The sequence below is a fragment of the Phyllobates terribilis genome, unplaced genomic scaffold (genome assembly GCF_046119375.1).
Source record: "Phyllobates terribilis strain yellow unplaced genomic scaffold, ASM4611937v1 Scaffold_251__1_contigs__length_2838608, whole genome shotgun sequence".
Classification (NCBI taxonomy): domain Eukaryota; kingdom Metazoa; phylum Chordata; class Amphibia; order Anura; family Dendrobatidae; genus Phyllobates; species Phyllobates terribilis.
This window is the reverse complement of record NW_027363011.1, coordinates 859,402-884,651: the sequence shown is the minus strand read 5'-3', so window position 1 is coordinate 884,651 and position 25,250 is coordinate 859,402. Positions and strand designations below refer to the sequence as shown.

The following is a 25,250-nucleotide window of genomic DNA, read 5'->3' as shown; positions in this document are numbered from 1 at the left end:
AGATAAGTTCCCTGAGGGGTCTAGTTTCCAAAATGGTGTCACTTGTGGGGGGTTTCCACTGTTTAGGCACATCAGGGGCTCCCCAAACGCAACATGGCGTCCGCTAATTATTCAAGCAAATTTTACATTCAAAAAGTCAAATGGCGCTCCTTCCCTTCCGAGCCCTGCCGTGCGCCCAAACAGTGGTTTTTCCCTACATATTGGGTATCTGTGTGCTCAGGGGAAATTGCACAACTAATTTTGGGGTCCATTTTTTCCTGTTACCCCTGCAAAAATAAAAAAAATTGTGTCTAAAGTAACATTTTTGTGAAAAAAGTTAAATGTTCATTTTTTTCTTCCACATTCCAAAAATTCCTGTGAAGCACCTGAAGGGTGGTCCCTAAAAAAATGGTTTTGTAAATTTTGTTAGAAAAATGAGAAATCGCTGGTCAACTTTTAACCCTTATAGCTCCCTAATAAAAAAAAATGGACATGTCTCCGTGTGGAGCACAAGGACACACAGTCCGTGAAAAAACACGGAGATGTACACAGACCCATAGATTTGAATGGATCTCCATGTGTCAGTGTCTCCGGTACGTGTGGAAACTGTCACCACTCCTACCGGAGATACTGATGTGTGAAAGAGGCCTCAATCCCTCCTGACCCCACACATAAACTTCAGCTCATCCAGCACCATGACAACCAGCACAGCAGAGTCCTGCATCCACTGAGGTCCCTGATCATGTGACCCCTGACTCCTCCCCTCCTGTGACCTCATCACAGGTCCTGTGCGCGCAGGTGGAGGTATGTGGAGACCCCCATTACTGGGCGCAGGGGGCATTAACCCCTTCAGCACGGAGACTCTTTTGGTGTCTTGTGTTGCCCCTTTATAAGAATCATAAGGTTTTTGTTCTGTTTCCTGTAATAGATACATACGACCCAACTATGGAGACAGGAAGGGAGGAAACTTATTGTTCTCATAGTACAGGGCCCCTTTACTGCCCCCACAGTGTAATGCCCCCATTATGCCCCTTATGTAGTATGTATGATGCCCCCACAGTGTAATGCCCCCATTATACCCCTTATGCAGGATGTATGATGCCCCCACACAGTGTAATGCCCCCATTATGCCCCTTATGCAGGATGTATGATGACCCCACACTGTGTAATGCCCCCACTATGCCCCTTATGCAGTATATATGATGCCCCCATTATGCCCCTTATGCAGTATGTATGATGCCCCCACAGTGTAATGCCCCCATTATACCCCTTATGCAGGATGTATGATGACCCCACACAGTGTAATGCCCCATTATGCCCCTTATGCAGTATATATGATGCCCCCACACAGTGTAATGCCCCCATTATGCCCCTTATGCAGTATGTATGATGCCCCCACACAGTGTAATGCCCCCATTGTGACCCTTATGCAGTATATATGATGCACCCACATAGTGTAATGCCCCCATTATGCCCCTTATGCCGTATGTATGATGCCCCCACACAGTATAATGTTCCCACAGTACCGCCATCCCTCCCCACACTGTATAATGTTCCCACAGAACCGCCATCCCCCCACATACAGTATAATGTTCCCACAGTACCGCTATCCCTCCCCACACAGTATAATGTTCCCACAGTACTGCCTGAGGTCCTGCAGTTAGAATAAGTCCTGAAGTTTAAGGGTACTTGCCCATGATCCGGACTAGCAGTGTTTTGGACGAAGCTCACCTGCGCTGCGTCCAAAATGCTGCATTCTACAGTAGAAGTAGAGTGGATGGAATTTCTATAAATCCCATGCCCACTGTGCTTCTGTTAGACTCTGCGCAAACTGACCTGCGGCATGGGTCTACGAGCCGCAGCATGTCAATTTCTGTTGCAGAGCTGCCAGTCTCCGCAACAGAAATTTCCACAATACATTGTATAGGATGTATTAAATCTGCATGGTTCAGTGAACAAATGCGTACTGAAGTGCGTGATTAGAACTCAGCGCTTTGGACGCAGCCAAATAACTCTGCATCCAAAGCGCTGCTGGTTCCTGATCATGAGAACGTAGCCTTACAGTTGGAAAAATCCCTCTAGAAAATGTTTTTACCTTTGCCTGCTCCCCTCCATGTAGACTCTCGAGCATGTATACTTGCATGTAGGGGAGCAGGCCTTACTAGATATCGAGGCTTTGTACAGTAATATACCGCATGAGGATGGTATCAGAGGAGTAAGACATTTCTTGAAATCGAGATCAGTAGAGTGTAGCAGACATAATGACTTCATGGAGGATCTTCTAAAATTCACTCTTACTCATAACTTCTTTCTTTTTGACAGGAAGTACTTCCACCAGCTCAGGGGTACTGTGATGGGGAGCCCCTGTGCCCCTTTGTATGCTAACCTATTCCTGGGCTGGTGGGAGGAAACCACAATATTCAGGGATGATCATAAGTGATGACATCCATGTATTGGGGTGTGGTATAGATATATTGACATTTTTATCATCTGGTCTGGGACGAGTGAACAATTTCTTGAATTTGTCTGGGAACTCAATATCTATAGAGTGGGCCTGAGATTTATATCAGAGGTTAATTATAACCAGTTGCCTTTCCTGGATGTACTAATCAAGAAAGAACGGGATGGGACCCTAGGGACACTCATCTATCATAAACCTATGAGCACTATTAAACTATTGAAGTGGGATAGTCACCACCCCATCCCACTAAAAAAAGGAATACCCAAGGGACAATTTTTACAGTTGAGAAGGAATTGTTCTAATGTCACAGATATTAATATACAGGCAATAGACATGCATGAACACCAGATTCAGGGAAAAAGGTATCCACAGTACATTTTGGATTCCGCACGATCGTTTACAGAAAAACGGAAGAGACAGACAATCATCCATACCTAACCAAGACACCAAGAAAAGTAGGGATAACACAAGTAGTAGGAACTGACGACAATAGAGTGACCATATCTTTAATATACTCCAGAAAAGACTAGGATATAATTGTGGCCGACACGGACCTGCGTGGTTCTGTGGTATCTACTCCTACAATAACTTTCAGAAAGGGTCGTTCATGACAAGTAGCGCAGGCACAGTACATTACTGTAGACACACTTCATTCTATATGTCCTATGTCAATTCACCAATAGTAATAGATCTCCTAGTCTGGGGAGCGGTTTTGGATGAAGTGAGATATTTATGCATGGACACCTGGCTATTAGGCGCACTATGCTGAACTTCATGAATTAACATCCTTGTATCAAGCCTTCTGATGAACCTGTGGGAGAACCGCGTCAAAGCGGATTAATTAACCCCTTTACTACCCAAGGTGGTTTGCACGTTAATGACTAGGCCAATTTTTACAATTCTGACCACTGTCACTTTATGAGGTAATTACTCTAGAACGCTTCAACGGATCTCACTAATTCTGACATTGTTTTTTCGTGACATATTGTACTTCATGATTGTGGTAAAATTTCTTCAATAACACTTGCGTTTATTTGTGAAAAAAATGGAAATTTGGCGAAAATTTTGAAAATATAGCAATTTTCAAAATTTTAATTTTTATGCCCTTAAATCAGAGAGATACAGTACAGACCAAAAGTTTGGACACACCTTCTCATTTAAAGATTTTTCTGTATTTTCATGACTATGAAAATTGTATATTCACACTGATGGCATCAAAACTATGAATTAACACATGTGGAATTATGTACACTGTGTTCCAAATTATTATGCAAATAATACTTTCTCAGATTTTCAAATAACTATTAGAGTACAATTGAAAGGTTTTTGTACAAACTGCCTATGATAACAGTATATTTTTAAAAAAATAAAAAACTCAAACTGCACTTAAAATGCATGTTCCAAATTATTATGCACAGCAGAGTTTTCAACCTTTTCATTTTAATAAAGAACAAAAAAATGGTCATTTTTGAAATTATAAGCATTAGCAGGTTATTACAAACTGAAATCAAACAGTTTTCAACTCAAAACTTTATTCTAGGTGATGGTACATCAACCAGCCATCCTCCACTCCATACATCTGGACCATCGAGATCATTTCATGCATGATAATGCCCCGTCTCATGCTGCACATAACACATCTGCATCTCTGGCTGCTATGGGCATAAAAGGGGACAAACTTATGGTGTGGCACCCATGCTCCCCTGACCTCAACCCCATTGAGAACCTCTGGAGCATCATCAAAAGGAGTGTCTATGATGGCGGGAGGCAGTTCACATCTAAGCAACAGCTCTGGGAGGGTATTCTGTCCTCATGCAAAACAATTAAAGCAGAAACCATCCAAAACCTGACAAATTCAATGGACGAGAGAGTTCAGAAGCTCCTTTTGAACAAGCGGTCCTATGTGCAAATGTAACATCACCTAGAATAAAGGCAGTTATCATAGGCAGTTTGTACAAAAACCTTTCAATTGTACTCTAATAGTTATTTGACTGGAAAATTACAATGACTGCAATTCATATAGGTAATTTGGGAAAATCTGAGAAAATATTATTTGCATAATAATTTGGAACACAGTGTAGTTAATAAAAAAGTGTGAAACAACTGAAAATATGTCTTATATTGTAGGTTCTTCAAAGTAGCCACCTTTTGCTTTGATGACTGCTTTGCACACTCTTGGAAGTCTCTTTATGAGCTTCAAGAGGTAGTCACCGGAAATGGTCTTCCAACAATCTTGAAGGAGTTCCCAGAGATGCTTAGCACTTGTTGTCCCTTTTGCCTTCACTCTGCGGTCCAGCTCACCCCAAACCATCTCGATTGGGTTCAGGTCTGGTGACTGTGGAGGCCAGGTCATCTGGCGTAGCACCCCATCACTCTCCTTCTTGGTCAAATAGCCCTTACACAGCCTGGAGGTGTGTTTGGGGTCATTGTCCTGTTGAAAAATAAATGATGGTCCAACTAAACGCAAACCGGATGGAATAGCATGCCGTTGCAAGATGCTGTGGTAGCCATGCTGGTTCAGTATGCCTTCAATTTTGAATAAATCCCCAACAGTGTCACCAGCAAAGCACCCCTACACCATCACACCTCCTCCCCCATGCTTCACGGTGGGAACCAGGCATGTAGAGTCCATCCGTTCACCTTTTCTGCGTCGCACAAAGGCACGGTGGTTGGAACCAAAGATCTCAAATTTGGACTCATCAGACCAAAGCACAGATTTCCACTGGTCTAATGTCCATTCCTTGTGTTCTTTAGTCCAAACAAGTCTCTTCTGCTTGTTGCCTGGCCTTAGCAGTGGTTTCCTAGCAGCTATTTTACCATGAAGTCCTGCTGCACAAAGTCTCCTCTTAACAGTTGTTGTAGAGATGTGTCTGCTGCTTGAACTCTATGTGGCATTGACCTGGTCTCTAATATGAGCTGCTGTTAACCTGCGATTTCTGAGGCTGGTGACTCGGATAAACTTATCCTGAGAAGCCGAGGTGACTCTTGGGCTTCCTTTCCTGGGGCGGTCCTCATGTGAGCCAGTTTCTTTGTAGTGCTTGATGGTTTTTGCAACTGCACTTGGGGACACTTTCAAAGTTTTCCCAATTTTTCGCACTCACTGACCTTCATTTCTTAAAGTAATGATGGCCACTCGTTTTTCTTTACTTAGCTGCTTTTTTTCTTGCCATAATACAAATTCTAACAGTCTATTCAGTAGGACTATCAGCTGTGTATCCACCTAACTTCTGCACAACACAACTGATGGTCCCAACCCCATTTATAAGGCAAGAAATCCCACTTATTAAACCTGACAGGGCACACCTGTGAAGTGAAAACCATTTCCGGTGACTACCTCTTGAAGCTCATCAAGAGAATACCAAGAGTGTGCAAAGCAGTCATCAAAGCAAAAGGTGGCTACTTTGAAGAACCTAGAATATAAGATATTTTTTCAGTTGTTTCACACTTTTTTGTTAAGTATATAATTCCACATGTGTTAATTCATAGTTTTGATGCCTTCAGTGTGAATGTACAATATTCATAGTCATGAAAATACAGAAATTTTTTTAAATGAGAAGGTGTGTCCAAACTTTTGGTCTATACTGTATGTCACACAAAATAGTTAATAAATAACACTTCCCTCATGTCTACTTTACATCAGCACAATTTTGGAACCAAATTAGGGAGCTATAAGGGTTAAAATTGACCAGCGATTTCTCATTTTTCCAACAAAATTTACAAAACCATTTTTTTAGGGACATCACATTTGAAGTCACTTTGAGGGGTCTTTATGACAGAAAATACCAAAAACTGCACCTCTTAAGGTGCTCAAAAACACATTCAAGAAGTTTATTAACCCTTTAGGTGCTTCATGAATATTTGAAATGTGGAAGAAAAAAGTTAACATTTAACTTTTTTCACAAATATGTTACTTTAGGCCCAATTTTTTTTATTTTCACAGGGGTAACAGGAAAAAATGAAACCCAAAATTTGTTGTGCAATTTCCCCTGAGCAGGCAGATACCACATATGTGGGGAATAAACACTGTTTGGGCGCATGGCAGGGCTCGGAAGGGAAGGAGCGCCATTTGACTTATTCGAATGTAAAACTTGCTTGAATAATTATCGGACGCCATGTTGCGTTTGGGGAGCTTCTGATGTGCCTAAACAGTGGAAACCCCCCACAAGTGACACCATTTTGGAAACTAGACCCCTCAGGGAACTTATCTAGATGTGTGGTGAGCACTTTGAACCTCCAGGTGCTTTACAGAAGTTTATAACATGGAGCCGTGAAAATAAAAAAATCTAACTTTTTCACAAAAATGATGTTTTAGCCCCAATTTTTTTATTTTCACAAGGGTAGATGGAGAAAATGGACTCCAAAAACTTTTGTGCAATTTCTCCTGAGTACGCCAAGACCCCAGGGTATGGCATGGCGTTGCAAAATGGAGTGATAGCCTTCCTTTTTCAAAATCTGATTTACCTTGTACAAATCTGCCACTTTACCAGCACCAAAGCAACCCTAGACCATCACATTACCTCAACATGCTTGACAGATGGCATCAGGCACTCTTCCAGCATCTTTTCAGTTGTTCTGCGTCTCACAAATGTTCTTCTGTGTGATCCAAACACCTCAAACTTTTGATTCGTCTGTCCATAAAACTTTTTTCCAATCTTCCTCTGTCCAATGTCTGTGTTCTTTTGCCCATATTAATCTTTTCTTTTTATTAGCCACTCTCAGATATGGCTTTTTCTTTGCCACTTTGCCCTGAAGGCCAGCATCCTGGAGTCACCTCTTCACTGTAGACGTTGACACTGGCGTTTTGCGTGTACTATTTAATGAAGCTGCCAGTTGAGGAGCTGTGAGGCGTCGATTTCTCAAACTAGAGACTCTAATGTACTTGTATTGTTGCTCAGTTGTGCAGCGGGGCCTCCCACTTCTCTTTCTACTCTGGTTAGAGCCTGTTTATGCTCTCCTCTGAAGGGGGTAGTGCACACCTTTGTAGGAAATCTTCAGTTTCTTGGCACTTTCTAGCATGGAATAGCCTCCATTTCTAAGAACGAGAATAGACTGTCGAGTTTCACATGAAAGTTCTCTTTTTCTGGCCATTTTGAGAGTTTCATAGAACAAACAAATGTAATGCTCCAGATTCTCAACTAGCTCAAAGGAAGGTCAATTTTATAGCTTCTCAAATCAACCAAACCGTTTTTAGCTTGGCTAACATACTTGTGAAGGGTTTTCTAAACATCCATTAGCCTTCTTACACAGTTAGCAAACACAATGTACCATTAAAATAATGGAGTGGTGGTTGTTGGAAATGGGCCTTTATACACCTATGTAGATATTGCAATAAAAACAAGACGTTTGCAGCTAGAATAGTCATTTACCACATTAACAATGTATAGAGTGAATTTCTGATTCATTTAATGTTAGCTTCATTGAAAAAAAATGTGCTTTTCTTTCAAAAATAATGACATTTCTAAATGACCCCAAATTTTTGAACGGTAGTGTATATGTAATGTCCCACAGCCATTGGCTGGGAACATAATAGCAAGTGCACACGCTGACCCTTTAAGAGGGCGGAAGGCTGTCTTCCACTCATCTCCCCGGCGAATGCGGATTAGATTGTAGGTGCCTCTTAAATCTAATTTGGTGAAGAACCTGGTACCCCTTAATTGGTCAAACAACTCAGGGATTAGTGGGATAGGGTATTTGTTTTTCACCGTGATTTGGTTGAGGCCCCGATAGTCTATACAGGGTCGGAGCGGTCCATCTTTCTTTTTAACAAAGAAAAATCCGGCCCCAGCAGGAGAAGAGGACTTCCGAACCCTGGCCAGATTCTCCTGAATGTATTCTGACGTAGCTTGAGTCTCAGCTGGAAACAGTGGATAAATTTGGCCTCTTGGGGGTGTAGATCCGGGAATCAAGTCAATAGGGCAGTCATACGACCTGTGAGGCGGCAAAGTCTCTGCTTCCTACTTGTCGAATACATCAGGAAAGGCCCAATAGTTGGACGGCAGACCAGGCCGCAAAGCTGGAGAAGACAGCGCCCTAGCTGGACGTACATTGTTCAGACACTTCTCATGGCAGGAATGTCCCCAGTGGAGCACCTCTCCAGTCCTCCAGTCCAACACAGGTTCATGTTGTCATAGCCATGGTAAGCCTAAGAGAAAGGCGTGAGACATGTGGGAAAGAACATAGAAGACTATCTTCTCAGTATGAAGCACCCAGATATGAACTTCAAGTGGCTCAGTAGCCAGACGAACCGTCTCCCGAAGAGTTCTCCCATTGACAGATGTTATTGCCAGATGGTTTTGGAGCAGATGAACTGGGATTTGGATGCGATCCACTACAGCCTGGAGGATAACATTTTCTGCTGCCCCGGGATTCAAATACGCAGTCTCCATAAACTGAGATTCACTGGTTGACACAGCCACAGTAAGGGTCAGGGGTAGAGAGGTGTCTTTTCTGTCTCGGGAGGCTTCTCCTACCAACCGTAGACGCTGGTGTTTTCCTGCCTCACAGGACAGGTGCGAATGAAGTGGCCCATTTCTCCAAATGCAGGCACTGGCCTTTAGCGCGGCGATCCCTCTGTCACTGGCGAGTGCAAAGCGGTCGACCTGCATGGGTTCAGGTGAGGCCTCGACAGGGGATGACGGAGGAACAAGCGGCCCTTGGAAGGTTGGAGCCAGGCAGCATGATCCTCTCTCATGTGCCACCTCTTAGGTACGCTCTCAGAGGTCCTCGATGGTAGTTGGTAGGTCTCAACCGACTAGCTCATCCTTAATATTTCCAGAAAGCCCCTCCCAGAACGTCGCCATCGAAGCTTTGTTTTTCCAGTCGAGTTCAGATGCCAGAGTGCGGAAGCGTACCGCATATTGTCCCACAGATGAATTGGACTGACGTAAACGGAGAAGAGCGGAAGCTGAAGAGGTGGTCTGCCTGGGTTCATCGAATGTTTAGTGAAAAGACTCCAAGAATGCCGGAAAATTTGAGATGATCTGGTCCTCTCTCTCCCATAATGAGTTCAACCACGTCAGGGCCTTGCCTCCAAGGTGCGACATAATGAATGCTACCTTTGTTCGGTCCGAAGGGAAGAGGTGAGGAAGAAGTTTAAAATGTAGCCAGCACTGATTGATGAACTCTCGGCAGAGCTTCGGATTGTTATCAAAGCGTGGTGGAGCGGCGAGTCGGGGGCGAGTTGGGGGCCTGAACCTCGAGCTAAGCAAACAGACTGAGAAGGTTCCAAAGAAGATATGGCTCCTTAAAAATGGGGGGACTCTGGAGAGATGTTTATGGCCTCCAACTTGGTAGTCAGGGACTGTAACTGCATTGACAACTTCTTCTGTTGGCAGAGCTCTTGGTACATGGTCTGATCGGACGGGATCCAGGGTCCAGCGGAGTGCATGGCCTGAGCAAACTGTCACGAACGTGGTTTGTGGAACCACTGTGCCACGGACCGAGGAGTGCCTGGAGGGGCTTTGACCCAATCTGACCCTGGGTGCACGGCGGCTCTATGACTCCGCGACCCGAGGGAGGTGGCCCAGGTGGTCAGGTAGGATGGTGCACAAGAGTGGCACACAGAATAGCATCGGAGAGCATCAGGGTGGGTAGCACCGGAGTGTGGCAAGGTTTCACTAAAGTGCAGCAGGCTTGGTTTGCACCGGAGTGCAGCAGGCTTGGTAGCATAAAGTAGTACACAACCTTTACAACATAGACTGTAGAACAGGAAGGTTGCTCAGGCACCTCCCCAGCAGGGAGGAAGCAATATACGGTATACAGTTGAACTCAAAAGTTTACATACTCCGGCAGAATTTTTGCCTTCTTGGCCTTGTTTCAGAGAATATGAATGATAACAAAAAAACGTTTTCTCCACTCATGGTTATTGATTGAGTGAAGCCATTTATTGTCAAACTACTGTGTTGTCTCTTTTTAAATCTTAATGACAACCAAAAACATCCAAATGACCCTGATCAAAAGTTCACATACCCTGGTGATTTTGGCCTGATAACATGCTCAGAATTTGACACAAATGGGTTTGAATGGCTACTAAAGGTAACATCCTCACCTGTGACCTGTTTTCTTGTAATCAGAGTGTCTGCATAAAAGCTGAGTGCGTTTCTGGGATCTAGACAGACTCTTGCATCCTTCATCCATCCACTAACGTTTCTGGATTGTGAGTCATGGGGAAAGCAAAACAATTTTCAATGGATCTAAGGGAAAAGGTAGTTGAACTGTATAACACAGGAAAGGGATACAAAAAATATCCAAGGAATTAATAATGCCAGTCAGCAGCGTTCAAACTGTGATTAACAAATGGAAAATCAGGGGCTCTGTAAAAACCAAACCACGGTCAGGTAGACCAACAAGAATTTCGGCCACAACTGCCAGGAAAATTGTCTGGGATGCAAAGAAAAACTCACAAGTAACATCAGCTGAAATTCAGGATTTTCTGAAAACTAGTGGTATGGATGTTTCAAGATGCACAATAAGGAGGCACTTGAAGAAAAACGGGCTGCATGGTTGAGTTGCCAGAAGAAAGCCACAAAGTATCTTGCCTACAATACGCCAAACAGCACAGAGACAAGCCTCCAAACTTCTGGAACAAGGTAATTTGGAGTGACGAGACCAACATTGAACTTTTTGGCCACAACCATAAATGTTACATTTGGAGAGAGGTCAACAAGACCTATGATGAAAGCAACTCCATTCTTACTGTAAAGCACGGAGGTGGATCGCTGATGTTTTGGGGATGTGTGAGCTACAAAGGCACAGGAAACTTGGTAAAAGTTGAAGGAAAGATGAATGCAGCATGTTATCAGCAAATACTGGAGGCAAATTTGCACTCATCAGCCCGGAAGCTGCGCATGGGACATACTTGGACGTTCCAACATGACAACAATCCAAAACACAAGGCCAAGTCGACCTCTCATTGGCTACAGCAGAGCAAAGTGAAGGTTCTGGATTGGCCATCTCAGTCTCCTGACCTCAATATCATTGAGCCACTCTGGGGAGATCTCAAACTCGCAGTTCTTGCTAGACCGCCCAGGAATTTACAGGAACTGGAGGCTTTTTGCCAAGAAGAATGGGCAGCTTTACCATCAGAGAAAATAAAGAACCTCATCCTCAATTACCACAAAAGACTTCAAGCTGTCATTGATGTTAGAGGGGGCAATACACAGTATTTAGAACTGGGGTATGTGAACTTTTGATCAGGGTTATTTGGATGTTTTGGGTTGTCATTAATATTTAAAAAGAGAAAACACAGTAGTTTGAGAATAAATGCCTTCACCCAACCAATAACCATGCGTGGAAAAAAAGTTTTTTTGTTATCGTTCATATTCTCTGAAACAAGGCCAAGAAAGGAAAAATTCTGCCGGGGTATGTAAACTTTTGAGCACAACTGTATGTAATGTCCCACAGCCATTGGCTGGGGACGTAATGGCAAGTGCGCGCGCTTGCCCTAAGGACTCGACCAGAAGCTCTGCTGGAAAAAGGCAGAGCATGGGGGAGGAAAGCGCCAGCTTCGGAGCGGGTGAGTGACCTGACACGCCGGAGTCCCTGCCTTTTAGAGCGGGGATCCGGCATGGCGCTAACACATATAGAGATAGATACAGGAACACAGTCTCTTTAAATATTCTACTGGGTTTATTAAGAGTGCTGCATAAACCACGGTAATGTTAGCAAAAACAAACACGGCCTTCCCGGCCTAACAGGAAAACAAAACACAACCGGTAACAACGGGTTACCTGTTGCTACGGGTAACAACCCGCTTCAGAAACAAACCCAATGTTTAGCTTTCCTTCACATGACAAAGCAGCTCAGAGCTTTCACCTCCAGGCCCATCCGACATCAAATGCTCTAAAAGGCTGGGAATTTATCCTTTGACCTCCTCCCTCTCTATAGGTATTTAATCACCCTAGCACTAAAGATTGCTGACTAACCCCTTATCACTTCGTGTGCTGGAACATTTTTCCTATTTTTTTTATTACTGAAGCTAACAATCTCAGTGCTACATATCTCCCCTCCAGTACTTTGCCAGTGACTTTGTCACATTTACCCCCCTCTGCCCAAAGCTGTAGGTTTTCGCACCTTCAGTTATCAAACAGGGAAGTTTAAACAGGGCATCTGCGTTACTATGCAGATTTCCAGGCCTGTTTCACATGAAAGATGAAGACCTGTATCCCTGAGCTTCAACTCAGAGAATGCCATGACTGCTTCAGGAGACAATTTGGCCATTGACGACTTGTCCCCTTAAGAAGGTCGGTCAGGGGTACGGCTATCATGGCAAAATTCGGGATAAACCACTGATAGTATTCCACCATTCACAGAAATGTCCGAACACCTGTTCCTTGAGACTGGTTTCCGCCAATTTTGGACTGCCTCCGGCTTATTCACTTGCAGCTTTACTTTGCTTCTTCCGACAATATAGCCCAGGTATTTTGCCTCCTTTTACCCGATGGCACACTTCTTTGGTTTATGACAAACCACCCTTTCTTCATTGCATCCAGCACGGCCTGGACCTCCTGCAGATGACTTTCCCAATCCGGGCTAAATATCACAATACCGTCGAAGTATGCTGCGGCATACTTTTTGTGAGGGGCTAAGGGCAGGTCTATGGCCCTCTGGAAGGTAGCTGGGTCTGTTTGCAGCCTGAATGGGCTTCTGCTATACTGGAAGCAACCGTCCGGTCACTGTAAGAGGCTGTCTTCTACTTGGCACTTTGAGAGAAGAGAATTTTCCAGTAACCTTTCATTATGTCCAGGGAGGTGATGTATCTGGCTGGTCCTAGCTTCTCTATGAGTTTATAGTTGCGCAATATCGGATATGCGTCAAATTTAGCCCCCTATCTTTAAAATCACCTTGCAGCGGGCTTTGGGGATTCTATACGGCTTTTGGTTCACCTGCACATGTGATCCCGTCAGGATTCCATGTTCACCAACCTGCGTACATCTTGGCAACTCTGAAAACAGGTCCTGGTTCCGCTGAAGCAGTTCTCGGCACTGTTGTTTCTGGTGAAATTGTTTCTGCCACGGTGACACTCTTAGTGTCACCTTGTGGTCTGTCCAGCCAACATAGAGTTTCAATGTGGTTTCTCTGTTGCACTGCCTAGATGGATAGTGGCACAAAAGGATTTTGGAAGGGAGAGGTGGTAACGTTTAACTGGTAGGTGGGACAGGACTTGCAATTTCTTAGGATTTCACGGTGACATCTGGGCCAATAGAACCTTTGCATGACCCGTTCTTGAGTTTTGTCCACCCCCAGATGGCCACTCAAGACATGTGAATGGGCCCTGTCCAACACCCTTTGTCTATAGGGTCCTGGTACCAACAATTGCTAGTCTATCTCCTTCCTCACCTTAGTAACCCGGTACAATAAGTCCCCACTCAACATGAAATAGGGACACCTGGTGTCAGCCCCCGACTCCTGTGATATGCCATTTATAATGGTTACCTTATTGAATGCTTCTTTTAGAGTTAGGTTCCTATATTGGGTGAACCCCAAATTTTCTCTGGCCCTTTACACAGAAGGGAAACTCGTCAGACTCTGGGGTTGGTGAGACTTTTTTAGGGCCAACCCATTTCTTACCCAAATAATCGAGGTCACCGCCCCTCCCTCACAAGTCCTAAAACAACACAAAGTCCCGAACGATAATTGGGTGCAATAAATCCTGGACCACGCCGACCTCATGGGATTCAGTACCTCTGGCCATCTCAATGACCACTCTGGCCACCAGATAGTCTTTAGCATTCCCGTGGATGCAGCAGATGCCCACCTTCTTCCTGGCAATCAACTGGAGAAGGAGTGTGGCCCTCACGAGGGTCACCAAACTCCCTGAGTCTAGTAGTCCAGTCATTTGCAGGCCATTCAGTTTTACAGGACAAGTTTGGGGCCCCTTGCCTGGAGAACAGTCCACACTGCAAGCTGGATATGCTTAGAATGAACACCGGCATCCCATGCTACAGTCCATTTGCTCGGTGGTCAGGGGACACTGGGCAGCTATATGACCTGGGCCGTGACCTCTCCAGCAAATTACATCCCTGATACCTTTTGCATGACCTCCACCGCTCCCTTGGACTTTGGACGCCCCATCCCCTTTTATACATCCACTCTCCAGTATGGAATGGGTTGCCTTCCCACGGACCCATCGAGCCCCCCCGATATCTTTCGACCAGTCCCACCAAGTTGTTCCAGGGATCTCCCTGGGCAACCCACGTCTGCATCGGGCTCAGAAGGGAGTGCACGAACCGGTCCATTACAACTCGCTCCACCATCTGTGCTGGTATAGCGGACTCTGGCTGTAACCACTTTTGGGTGAGGTAGATCAAACATTTGGGAGCAAGGGGGTTTTTCATGGTGATATGCCTAGCGGTGAACCAGTCGTGCCCTGACAGACATTGCCACTCACAAGTGCGCCAAAATTTCCATTTTCAATTTTTCATATTCTTTGGCATCCTGTAAGGTTAAATCATAGTAGGCCTTTTGTGACTCCCCCGCTAAGTTTGACGCCAGGACTTCCACGTACTGCTCTGGCAGGAATTTCTAACTATAGGCGACCCTTTCAAAAACGGTTAAAAAGGCATCTATGTCACCACCCGATGAAATTTGCTGCAGGGCTCTCCTCACCGCCTTCGGGACAGAGAAATCATCAGCTGACATTGGAGTCAAAGCCGTTGACGTGCCACGAACCGCCTCTGTGAGTAAATCATCTGCTGCTGCTGTTGTCTACTGTTATGGCGACTGTTGTTGATGGTAGTGCTGCTGGTGCTGTTGATGCACTTTACGACTGTACTGCCGTGTATTATCACTGCCTATCAGTGTAATGCTAATGGCCCCATACACATGAGATAAGTGTTGTCTGATCGGTCATTTGGCAGACGGCTATCTCTCCCAACTCCCCCATACACACAAATGTTCCAGCTTTCCTGTGGTCTGTATGAGAGAGTCACCTCCAGACTCCTCTAGCGGAGAATTATCTACAGGAAGAACAAACGGATTAGCTTCTGAAATTTAGGATGCCAGATTCTTCTTTGCCTGACATCATCTGTCGGCAAGCCCCCAAACACATTATATAGTCTACCAAACCCCCCGAAATCAGTGCTTTCATGCCACTTTAGTCTAATGGGGACATTAAAATGTAACTTATTGGACGCTGTCTCTGGCCCGGCCTAATAGATTTTCGTATATTGCTGGCCCAGACACCATTATTAGGCATTTAAGTATCGTAGTAACTGGGCATCCCCATGCTATCGAGTACTTGGGGAAGGAGGGGTATTGGGCCAAACTCTGTCAAACATTCTGAGATTTGCTTTTGACAGCAACAAGTGGTTAAGCTGCCAGTTTTTTTTGTTGCAACCGTACCTGTGCCGTGCCTGAGGTGTACATCTATGTTCTGATGCCCAAAACAGTTTTTTTTTTTTTTTTTTTAACATTTAAAAAAATAAGATGTATCTAATGCTTTTTCATGGTTTTTTATTACAAGATTTGTTGGTGCCAATTTTCTTTTGAAACATTTTAATTTCTGCTTTTTTCTGGTGTTTTTCTTGTAATATAGGAAAGCCTAAGGCCAGAAATAAACCCCATAAAACACTGTACATGGAGACTTTGGTATCAAATAATTTCTGTCCGCGATATTTGTGCAAATAAAAAAGCTTTTATAAAAGCCTCAAACTTCTGTGTGTGAATCAGACATGAGATCTAACATGATAGAAGATGACAGTCCGGGGAAGACGGGAAACATTCATATAGACGGCCGGTGGAGATGTAGTCAGTGGCAAACTCTGGCCAAATATGTTTCTAGAGCTGTAGTAGATTCATCATTTAGTAGTTATTTCTCATGACACGTGTAATGAATATCTCCTGCAGTATTGTTCATGTTGATTCCAGTATCGGTAAATGATATTAGAAATAGCATTATGGAAGTTGAGTCTTTGAGAAATGTATTCAGCTGAAGGCTCCGAGGAAAAAACTGCTTGTTGTCTGTGGCCTAACATATATAGGTTTTATTATTAGATGTAAAGAAAAAATTAAATACTGTAAAATAATAAATCTACTCATGTTTTTCTCTTATTTCCAGTAATTTTATTATTACATGGGATTTTTATGATGTTACATTAGCTCATCTTCTTCTCATTCAGGTCTCTACAATATCAGATCCCTCAGTGAAGATCTTCTATATAAGAGAATTTTCCTGATTTACCCATTAAAGATGGATATGGACACAGAAAAGATGGCTGATAAAATATTACACCTCACCCTAGAGATCCTCTTCCGGCTTACTGGAGAGGTGAGATATTCTGATGACGTCACATTACATCATTCTTATCTATGGGAATAACAGATGGACAGAACTGGAGAGGTGAGAACTCTGGAAATGTCTGTAGTGAGATTTATTAATGTGTCTCTCCATAACCAGGATTACACAGTAGTGAAGAAGACCTCTAGTGAGCGCTGTCAGGACCCAGTGTCTGAGGGATGGGGAAGACCCCTGAGCCCAATCACAGGACCTCCATTTCACCCCCTGATACATGAGGACATCAATGACCAGAAGATCCTAGAACTCACCTACAAGATGATTGAGCTGCTGACTGGAGAGGTGACACTGCTGGGAATGCTGGGACATTATAGGGTAACATTATGAAGGGATAGGGGCGATGACTGTATCATTGTATGTGTCAGGTTCCTATAAGGTGTCAGGATGTTTCCGTCTATTTCTCCATGGAGGAGTGGGAGTATTTAGAAAGACACAAAGATCTGTACAAGGACTTCATGATGGAGGTTCCCCAGCCCCTCACATCACCAGGTAATAGACAGGACTAAATACACACGGCCTATAATTATCTGTATGTAAAGAATGAATTCAGTCCCTGTATGTGTTTCCTCCAGATCTATCCAGTAAGAGGACAACACCAGAGAGATGTCCCCATCCTCTTCTTCCACAGGACTGTAAACAAGAAAATCCCAACTTTTCTGAGGATCATCAGGTAGATGGAGAGAAGATGTCTTGAGATCTCCCCAAGATGTGTAGACGGCTGTGAAGGTCTTGTGTTCAGTCTTGTTTTATCCACCAGTATTATATGTTTTTTACTTGTGTAATGAGAACGGTGGAGATGGCAGGATTAGAGCTGATCATAGATGTGACTGCTCCATCTGTCTGTGACTTTTACAATATTTATTTCAGGGTGAAGATCTGACCCATACTAATACTACAGAGACATATGTGAGGGGTGATGAGCGGTGTAAAGAGGAGAATCCTACATATGACTACCCAGGTGAGTAGTAATCACTAAATGCAGAGAAGTCACAGATTCTTCTCAGTCACCGGCTGTGGCTGCTTTATCAGTGGTGTAGTCCGGCCGTATCACAATCGTGTAATCACCATTTTGCCTCTAGACCACAACATTCTCCTCCACCAAAAACTGTTCAAATGACTTTGGGTATTGAAAGCCCTTTTCTATAGAACTTACAACCTGGAAGATCCACCTACCCCCTGGGATTAGAAGATACTGATTCTTACTTTCCCAAATCTGTAAACTACAAAGCCAAATGACAGTGTACATAAAATGTGTTGACAAGTTAGAAAATCACTTGAAGAAAAATATTATGATGGGCCTGTTAGAGAAAGCAGAGGGTAATGATGCTGTTGGCTTCCTAGAACCCTGATATCTTATTGGTTGAATCTACCTTCCCCCCTTCTGTGCTGCTGAATGTGCTCATATGGTCCCTACAAGACCAGGTCCAGTCTTTCTGGCCAAACTTCACTTTTATGATCGACAACATTAAATGTGCAGTGAGGGACAAGTGTCAATTTGTGTTGGCATGGCTCGAACCCTGGTTTCATGGATTCACTCCACGTCATAAATTACATTATGTTTTTAATCCTAAGGAAGTCAGATTACTGCACAATCTCTCCTGAAATGGGGGCACTAATACTTTCTGTACTCTTCTGGTCAGGACTCCTAGTAGCTCCAATGGTCCAAAATAAATGAGTGCAACTCTGGTTTAATGTTGGAGCTCTCCCCTCATACATACGTTGTTGTTGGGGATGTAACATGTTTTTTTATTCTATGTCTTTTTTACACATTCATTCTGTATGATCGTTTCATTGTGGTGGGATCAGCCGGCCTTACTTATGTGAGTCTGTAACTCCCTGGTAGTCTTTCAAAAAAGATCTCCATTACCTCTTATGAATGCTCGTGGTCTATATTTAAGACACCTCAGCTCTGCACTATTATAAAAAGTTCTCTTTGAATGTCTAATATTTCTTCTTGAAACTCATCTGACAGAAAATATTGTTCCTTACGATAGTTTAGATTGCCAAGAGCCACCGAGCCCCATACTCTAATTATCCCAGAGAGATTTCACCACTAGTTACTCATTTTATTCCTTAAGAAGACTGTTGAGTTTGATCATTTTAGTAGATGTGTTATTGTCTATAGTCACAGTTTTGCCCATCATCCTTTAACCCCTCTACATGGATCTGGACTTACAGAGAGACCCCTTGGCTTGGACCACGGTGCTATCTGCTGTTGTGTGGTGTGAGATGGAAAGAAGAATAGTCTGTTAGCTGGGTCAGAACCAGGAGGGCAGAGAAAATACTAAATCAGAAGACACAAGAGTAGTCAGTAAGCAGGCCGGGGTCACAACAGGAAACTGATACACAAGCCGAGAGCTGAGCACAGAGGACTGACCCAGAGGAGAACAAGGCTGGATCTGGCAGCTTCCAGAAATATGCTTCCAGCTTTAGTAGGGTGTGGTGCTCTCCAATTGGCTGAAGCAGGGAGCAGATTACTGCAGCTGGACAGCACACACACCTATACTGCTAGACTGGATGGTACTACTGATCCCAGGCACCCTAATCTTAGTGGCTGGACAGAGCCTGCACCGCCCAGAGCTTCTGGTTCCGATTAGTGTTGAGCGAGTATGTTCAATTAACCCTTTCGCCGAGTATGCTCGGGCCGAGCTCCGAGTATTTATAGCTGCTCGGTGATATGGTTGAATCGCTCCCGTGTGCATGATTTGTGACTGTTTGACAGTTTTATTACATGTGAGGAATGTCTATTTCTTACACATTCCTCACATGTAATAAAGCTGTTAAACAGTTGCAAATCATGCACGTGGGAGCGATTCAACCATATCACCGAGCAGCTGTAACTACTCGGAGCTCGGCCCGAACATACTCGGACAGAATATACTCGCTCAACCCTAGTTTCGATGTCCCCTCCATCACCAGCACCACCTGCAGAATGAATAAGGTGGCTCATGGTGACAGGAGCAGATACCAGAGGAGATGGGACACACCATTTGCAGAAGCCCCTAAAATAACAAAATGGCAGAAAACTAGAGCAGTAGAAATCTCCATAAAGTGACTTCATTTTGGAGATTATAACCCTCAGTGAATTAATCTATAGGAGTAGTGACTATTTTGACTTCACACCCACTTTCCAGAAATTAGCACACAGTGAATGTTGGAGCGTGAAAATTGCTAATATACCATTTCATTACCCAACACATAGTGCCCAGATTGTGCTCCAGGAGACACACACCATAAATTAAATGGGTTCTTCTCACTATAGTAATGCCGAATACATGGATGCTAAATGTGGCTTCAGCACCCTGCAATGCTCAGAAGTGAAGGGGAGATTTGACTTTGGGAGAGTGGATATTGCTGGACTGGTTTATTGAAGCCATGTTGCTTTTCTAGAGCCTTTGAGCCACTAATAATGTATAAACCTCTGTTTTTCCATTGACAGATCATGAACCTGAGTGGGGATTTTTTTTTTGTGAAATGAGTAGGCGTTTTTATTGGTATTATTTTCACCTACATAACATTGGTGGCTTTTTATTTTATATTTTGGAGGCAGAATGAACAAACAGTTGGACACCACGCTCTACTGGTTCATGCTATGAGGTTTTCTATTAGACTGTGAACTGTCATTGTCTTGGTGAATAATTTAATAGTTTTACATAATTTGCCGTTTCTACGGACAGTGTAAGTAGAAATGTTAAAAAAATATAAAACTTGAGGATATTTTATTCTAAAATAATAATTGGTTTTATTCTTGGCAGATGACTGTACCAGGAGATCAGAGGGACAGCTGACTTCTTCAGTTTTTAAATTAGATGGGCTTGAGATCCCACAGGATACAATTGAAGTGAATACCATTACTCCAGATATACCATCATCCCTTCACAGCAAAGATCTGTCATCTGATCCTTTGAAACATGTCCTGTCTTCTGATTCATTGCCGAATACTAAGGAAAATCAAAGTCACAAAATAAGCTTAAAAAAACTAATTGCTCCTAAAGCAAATAAGCCATTTTCACGTTCAGAATATGGAAACTGTTTTCCACTTGAAAAAAATTTTCTTAAACATCAAAATATTCACACAGCGAAGAAAAGGGAGAAGCCTTTTTCATGTTCAGAATGTGGAAACCGCTTTTACCAGAAATCAAATTTGGTTAGGCACCAAAGAACTCACACAGAGGAGAAGCGTTTTTCATGTTCAGAATGTGGGAAATGTTTTAACCAGAAATCAGATTTGGTTTGCCACCAGAGAACTCACACAGGGGAGAAGCCTTTTTACTGTTCACAATGTGGCAACCGCTTTTACCAGAAATCAAGTTTGGTTAGGCACCAAAGAACTCATACAGGGGAGAAGCCTTTTTCATGTTCAGAATGTGAGAAATGTTTTAAACACAAATCAACTTTGGTTATGCATCAGAGAACTCACACAGGGGAGAAGCCTTTTTCCTGTTCAGAATGTGGGAAATGTTTTAACCAGAAATCAGCTTTGGTTGACCACCAAAGAACTCACACAGGGGAAAAGCCTTTTTCATGTTCAGAATGTGGAAACCGCTTTTACCAGAAATCAAATTTGGTTAGGCACCAAAGAACTCACACAGGGAAGAAGCCTTTTTCATGTTCAGAATGTGGGAAATGTTTTAAAGACAAATCAGCTTTGGTTATGCACCAGAGAACTCACACAGGGGAGAAGCCTTTTTCCTGTTCAGAATGTGGGAAATGTTTTAACCAGAAATCAGCTTTGGTTGACCACCAGAGAACTCACACAGGGGAAAAACCTTTTTCATGTTCAAAATGTAGGAAATGTTTTAACTATAAATCAGCTTTTGTTAAGCACCAGAGAACTCACACAGTGGCAAAGCCTTTTTCATGTTCAGAATGTGGGAAATGTTTTAAACACAAATTAACTTTCGTTAGGCACCAGAAAATTCACACAGGGGAAAAGCCTTATTTCTGTTCAGACTGTGGGAAATGCTTTATCCAGAAATCCACTTTTGTTGACCACCAGAGAACCCACACAGGGAAGAAGCCTTTTTCCTGTTCACAATGTGGAAAATGTTTTAACATTAAAGGGCATTTTGTTTGCCACCAGAGAACCCACACAGGAGAGAAGCCTTTTTCCTGTTCAGAATGTGGGAAATGTTTTAACCGGAAAGCGTATCTTGATATCCACCAGAGAACCCACACAGGGGAGAAGCCTTTTTCCTGTTCAGAATGTGGGAAATGTTTTAACCAGAGCTCACACCTTCTTAGGCACCAGAGAACCCACACAAGGGAGAAGCAATTCTCATGTTCAGAATGTGGGAAATGTTTTGTGAAGAAATCTTCTTTTCTTAGTCATCAAAGAATTCACACAGGGAAGAAGCTTTTTTCATGTTCTTAATGTGGGATATGTTTTACACTGAAGTCATTTCTAAATAAACATTAGAGAATTCACACGGGGGAGAAGCCTTTTTCATGTTCAGAATGATGGAAATGTTTTAACTGAAAATTGTATTTTCTTAAAGGGGTTGTTCACTATTAGGGCAAACCCTTGTCATTCCTCATGTGTGGCCTCGTAAAAAGAAAAACACTCATGCTCACCTTCCATGCCGGTGCTGTTCCAGGGGTGTCTGCACTCGTGTTCCCAGGACTCAAGTGAAGTTATTACATCACACAATCCCTGCGATTAATCAGCACCGGCTTCACTGTCCCCGCCTTCGGACGTATTGAACATTAACAGGAAGCCAGGGCTGCTGCTGCTTTCTTGCTTGCTCTTTTTGTTCGATGTGTCCGAATGTGGGGACAATGACGCCAGTGCTGATTGGCTGCAGGGCTCACATGACGTAGCAACATCACATGAGCCTCGGAAACAGAAGTGCTTACACGACTGAAACTGCACAGGCATGGGAGGTTTGTATAATTGTTTTTATTTTAACAGGACCAAACTTGAGGAATGAGAAGGGGTTGTCCAAGTACTGGACAACCCTGTTAAAGATCAAAAATCCCACACAGAGGGAATCCATTATTATACCTTAAGTGTGAAAAATGAATTACTGGAAAATCGCATTTTGTTGACCATCAAAAATAACTCAGACGGTGGAGAAACTATATATGTTATTGACAGATTGTACAAAAACATATAACAGACAGTTGTATAATAAAATGAGAAAGGGAAATTACTTTAAAACTTTTTGTTTTTCGACTATAAGACACACTTTTAGCAAGAAAAAAATCTTGATAATAAGTGAGTGCATCTTATAGACTGGAGGTAGCTTTCTGTGACAGAGGAGAACAATGAGACCTTGTCCTTCCTGATTTTGATGAAACAACTTCTAATCTTAATCAGCCAGACATCTAGATTTGTTAAGCCAAGAGAAATACACTATTGTGTTTGTGTTGACTTGTGACTGTATGTGTGTTTCTTTGGCTATTCAAGGACAGTGATTCAGGGTGAAACAATGTTTGTTACTATGCTAATTGCACTAATTGCATATTGTACTAAAGCCAGCTAGATGTTGATTTACAAGAGACCCCCTGCTATACCAACTACGTAAACTGATTAAATGCTCAAACAATGAGACATGACCCCTGTGGAATAATACCCTCCCATAATAATTAGTCTGAGCACAGAAGCGATCCATTAATATAAAAGCATATTTTATTAGACTATCATTAAAATATAAGGATCAAAACAGTAGAATGCTGCAAAAAGGGATGCTGAACACTAACAATAAATTGCAATATTCAAGTGGCCAGAATTTCCAGTGGCGCTGAGTCGTTACACACTCCTCCACTTTACACCATCGAGAAATATTTAATTAGTAGAAAAAAATGTTTTCCTTCTTCCTGCTGTTTAAACCTTGTATGATGACACAGCTTTTTAATTATGCCAGACATACATTTCATGGCCAGGAACCATATATTGTTGTGTTGACTTTTAAACCTGTGTTCTTCTTTGGTTGCTCAACACTGACAATTGTTTGTATAACCCTGAATACTGATCTCTTGAGGTGGTAATTGGTGAATGGCTGCTATTCTCAACTCATATCAACTCTTACAAAGTATTGTCTGCCACTTTTACAATACAGGGCCTTGGAACAATGGATGTTTGCTAGATAAGTTAAATACCATTGCAGGGTGTTTGCCAGCCAACACTATGGGGGATGAGCTGTGGATAGTTGAGCATTGTGAATTAATATCACGACCCTTGACCTATGAATGATGGCTTGAAAGGACAAATGTGGACTATTAAAAGGGGGTCTCTGTGTCTGTTCTGTGTGACATCACAAGATGACAGCCTAAGGGACCACAGCCCTGGCTGTAAAAATACAGAACTGCTCCATTGCTGAACTCTCAGAGACTATTTGAAGAATCCAGGTGGAACATCAGGTCACCTGGCCACATATCACATGGCTCTATATCCGGCGGGCCAGTGGAAGGGTGAGAATCTGTACTTTGCACTATCTCGTGAATTTGCTGGGACTGTTCTATATGTGATTGCTGATGGTTCAATAAATTATTGCCACACTGTTTATCATTACCCTGTGTTGTCTGAGTAGTGTTCTGCTCACGGAAGACCCTGGGTCTTCACACCTTGGATGCGTCTTATGATTAGGTGTGTATTATAGTCTGAAAAATATAGTATATTAGAATTAAAAATATATGAAGTTGCTACTATCTTTAATCCAAAAAGCAATCTTCAATGTACAGTCAATATTTCACATTGTTATAAAGCGGGTGAAATAAGTATTGAACACTTCACCAAATTTCTATGTAAGTATATTTCTAAAGGTGCTATTGACATGAAATTCTCACCAGAATGCCATACAAGAAATATCTAATGATGAGTAAAACCAGTGAGCTGTCTCAAGACTTTTGCATCCTTATTGTTGCAAAACATATTGGTGGCATTGGTTACAGAAGAATTTCTGAACTACTAAAGTACGGTACCGTACAGTACTGTTGCGGCAATAATCCAGTATTTGAAAGAACATCATTTCACCATAAACCAGCCACAACCAGGTTTCAGGCAGAGGAGTGAAAAGAATTATCCAAAAAATTGTCAAAGAGCCAAGAATTATCTGAGGAGAGCAACAGAAAGAACTGGAATTGTTAAAGATATCAATATTATATGAAGATATTCAAAATGGCGCTGGCTTCCTGCACCACACCTATGCTATGTGACTTTTAAGGAACTTACTGTATATTCTGCCTCTGATCATATAAGGCAATAATTGTGGCTAAACAATTATATTAAAGATGATGCACCCTTGGAAATACTCCAAGAGATTTGCTATAAATGTTATGTACCTCCTTAGTAAATCAGAAGAACTTCTGCATTTGATCTAGCTAGACTGCAAAGCAGGTTCAATTGTGTCAAAGAAAACTATAAGTAATGCACTCAACAACCATTGCTGAACAAAAACATATCCAACCATGTTTAAAGTTTGCTCAACAACATAGTCTGGTCAGATTAGACCAAAATTGAACTCTTTGGATGCCATAATATACACCATGTTTGGACACCAAAAGGCACTGCATATC

General features: G+C 42.8%; 2 protein-coding genes across 2 annotated transcripts in view; both read left to right on the top strand.

Moving 5' to 3' along the window:
* The window catches only part of LOC141218921 (gastrula zinc finger protein XlCGF66.1-like), a 384,436-nt gene that overhangs the window by 274,527 nt on the left and 84,659 nt on the right, over positions 1-25,250 (top strand). The window lies entirely within an intron of this gene.
* On the top strand, positions 722-24,201 carry LOC141218899 (uncharacterized). The gene is made up of 7 exons (XM_073665950.1): positions 722-783; positions 16,558-16,706; positions 16,836-17,015; positions 17,099-17,222; positions 17,306-17,403; positions 17,601-17,691; positions 20,489-24,201. Exons 2-7 carry the CDS (start codon positions 16,629-16,631, stop codon positions 22,105-22,107), a joined length of 2,190 nt encoding a protein of 729 aa, XP_073522051.1. The 5' UTR covers positions 722-783; positions 16,558-16,628; the 3' UTR covers positions 22,108-24,201.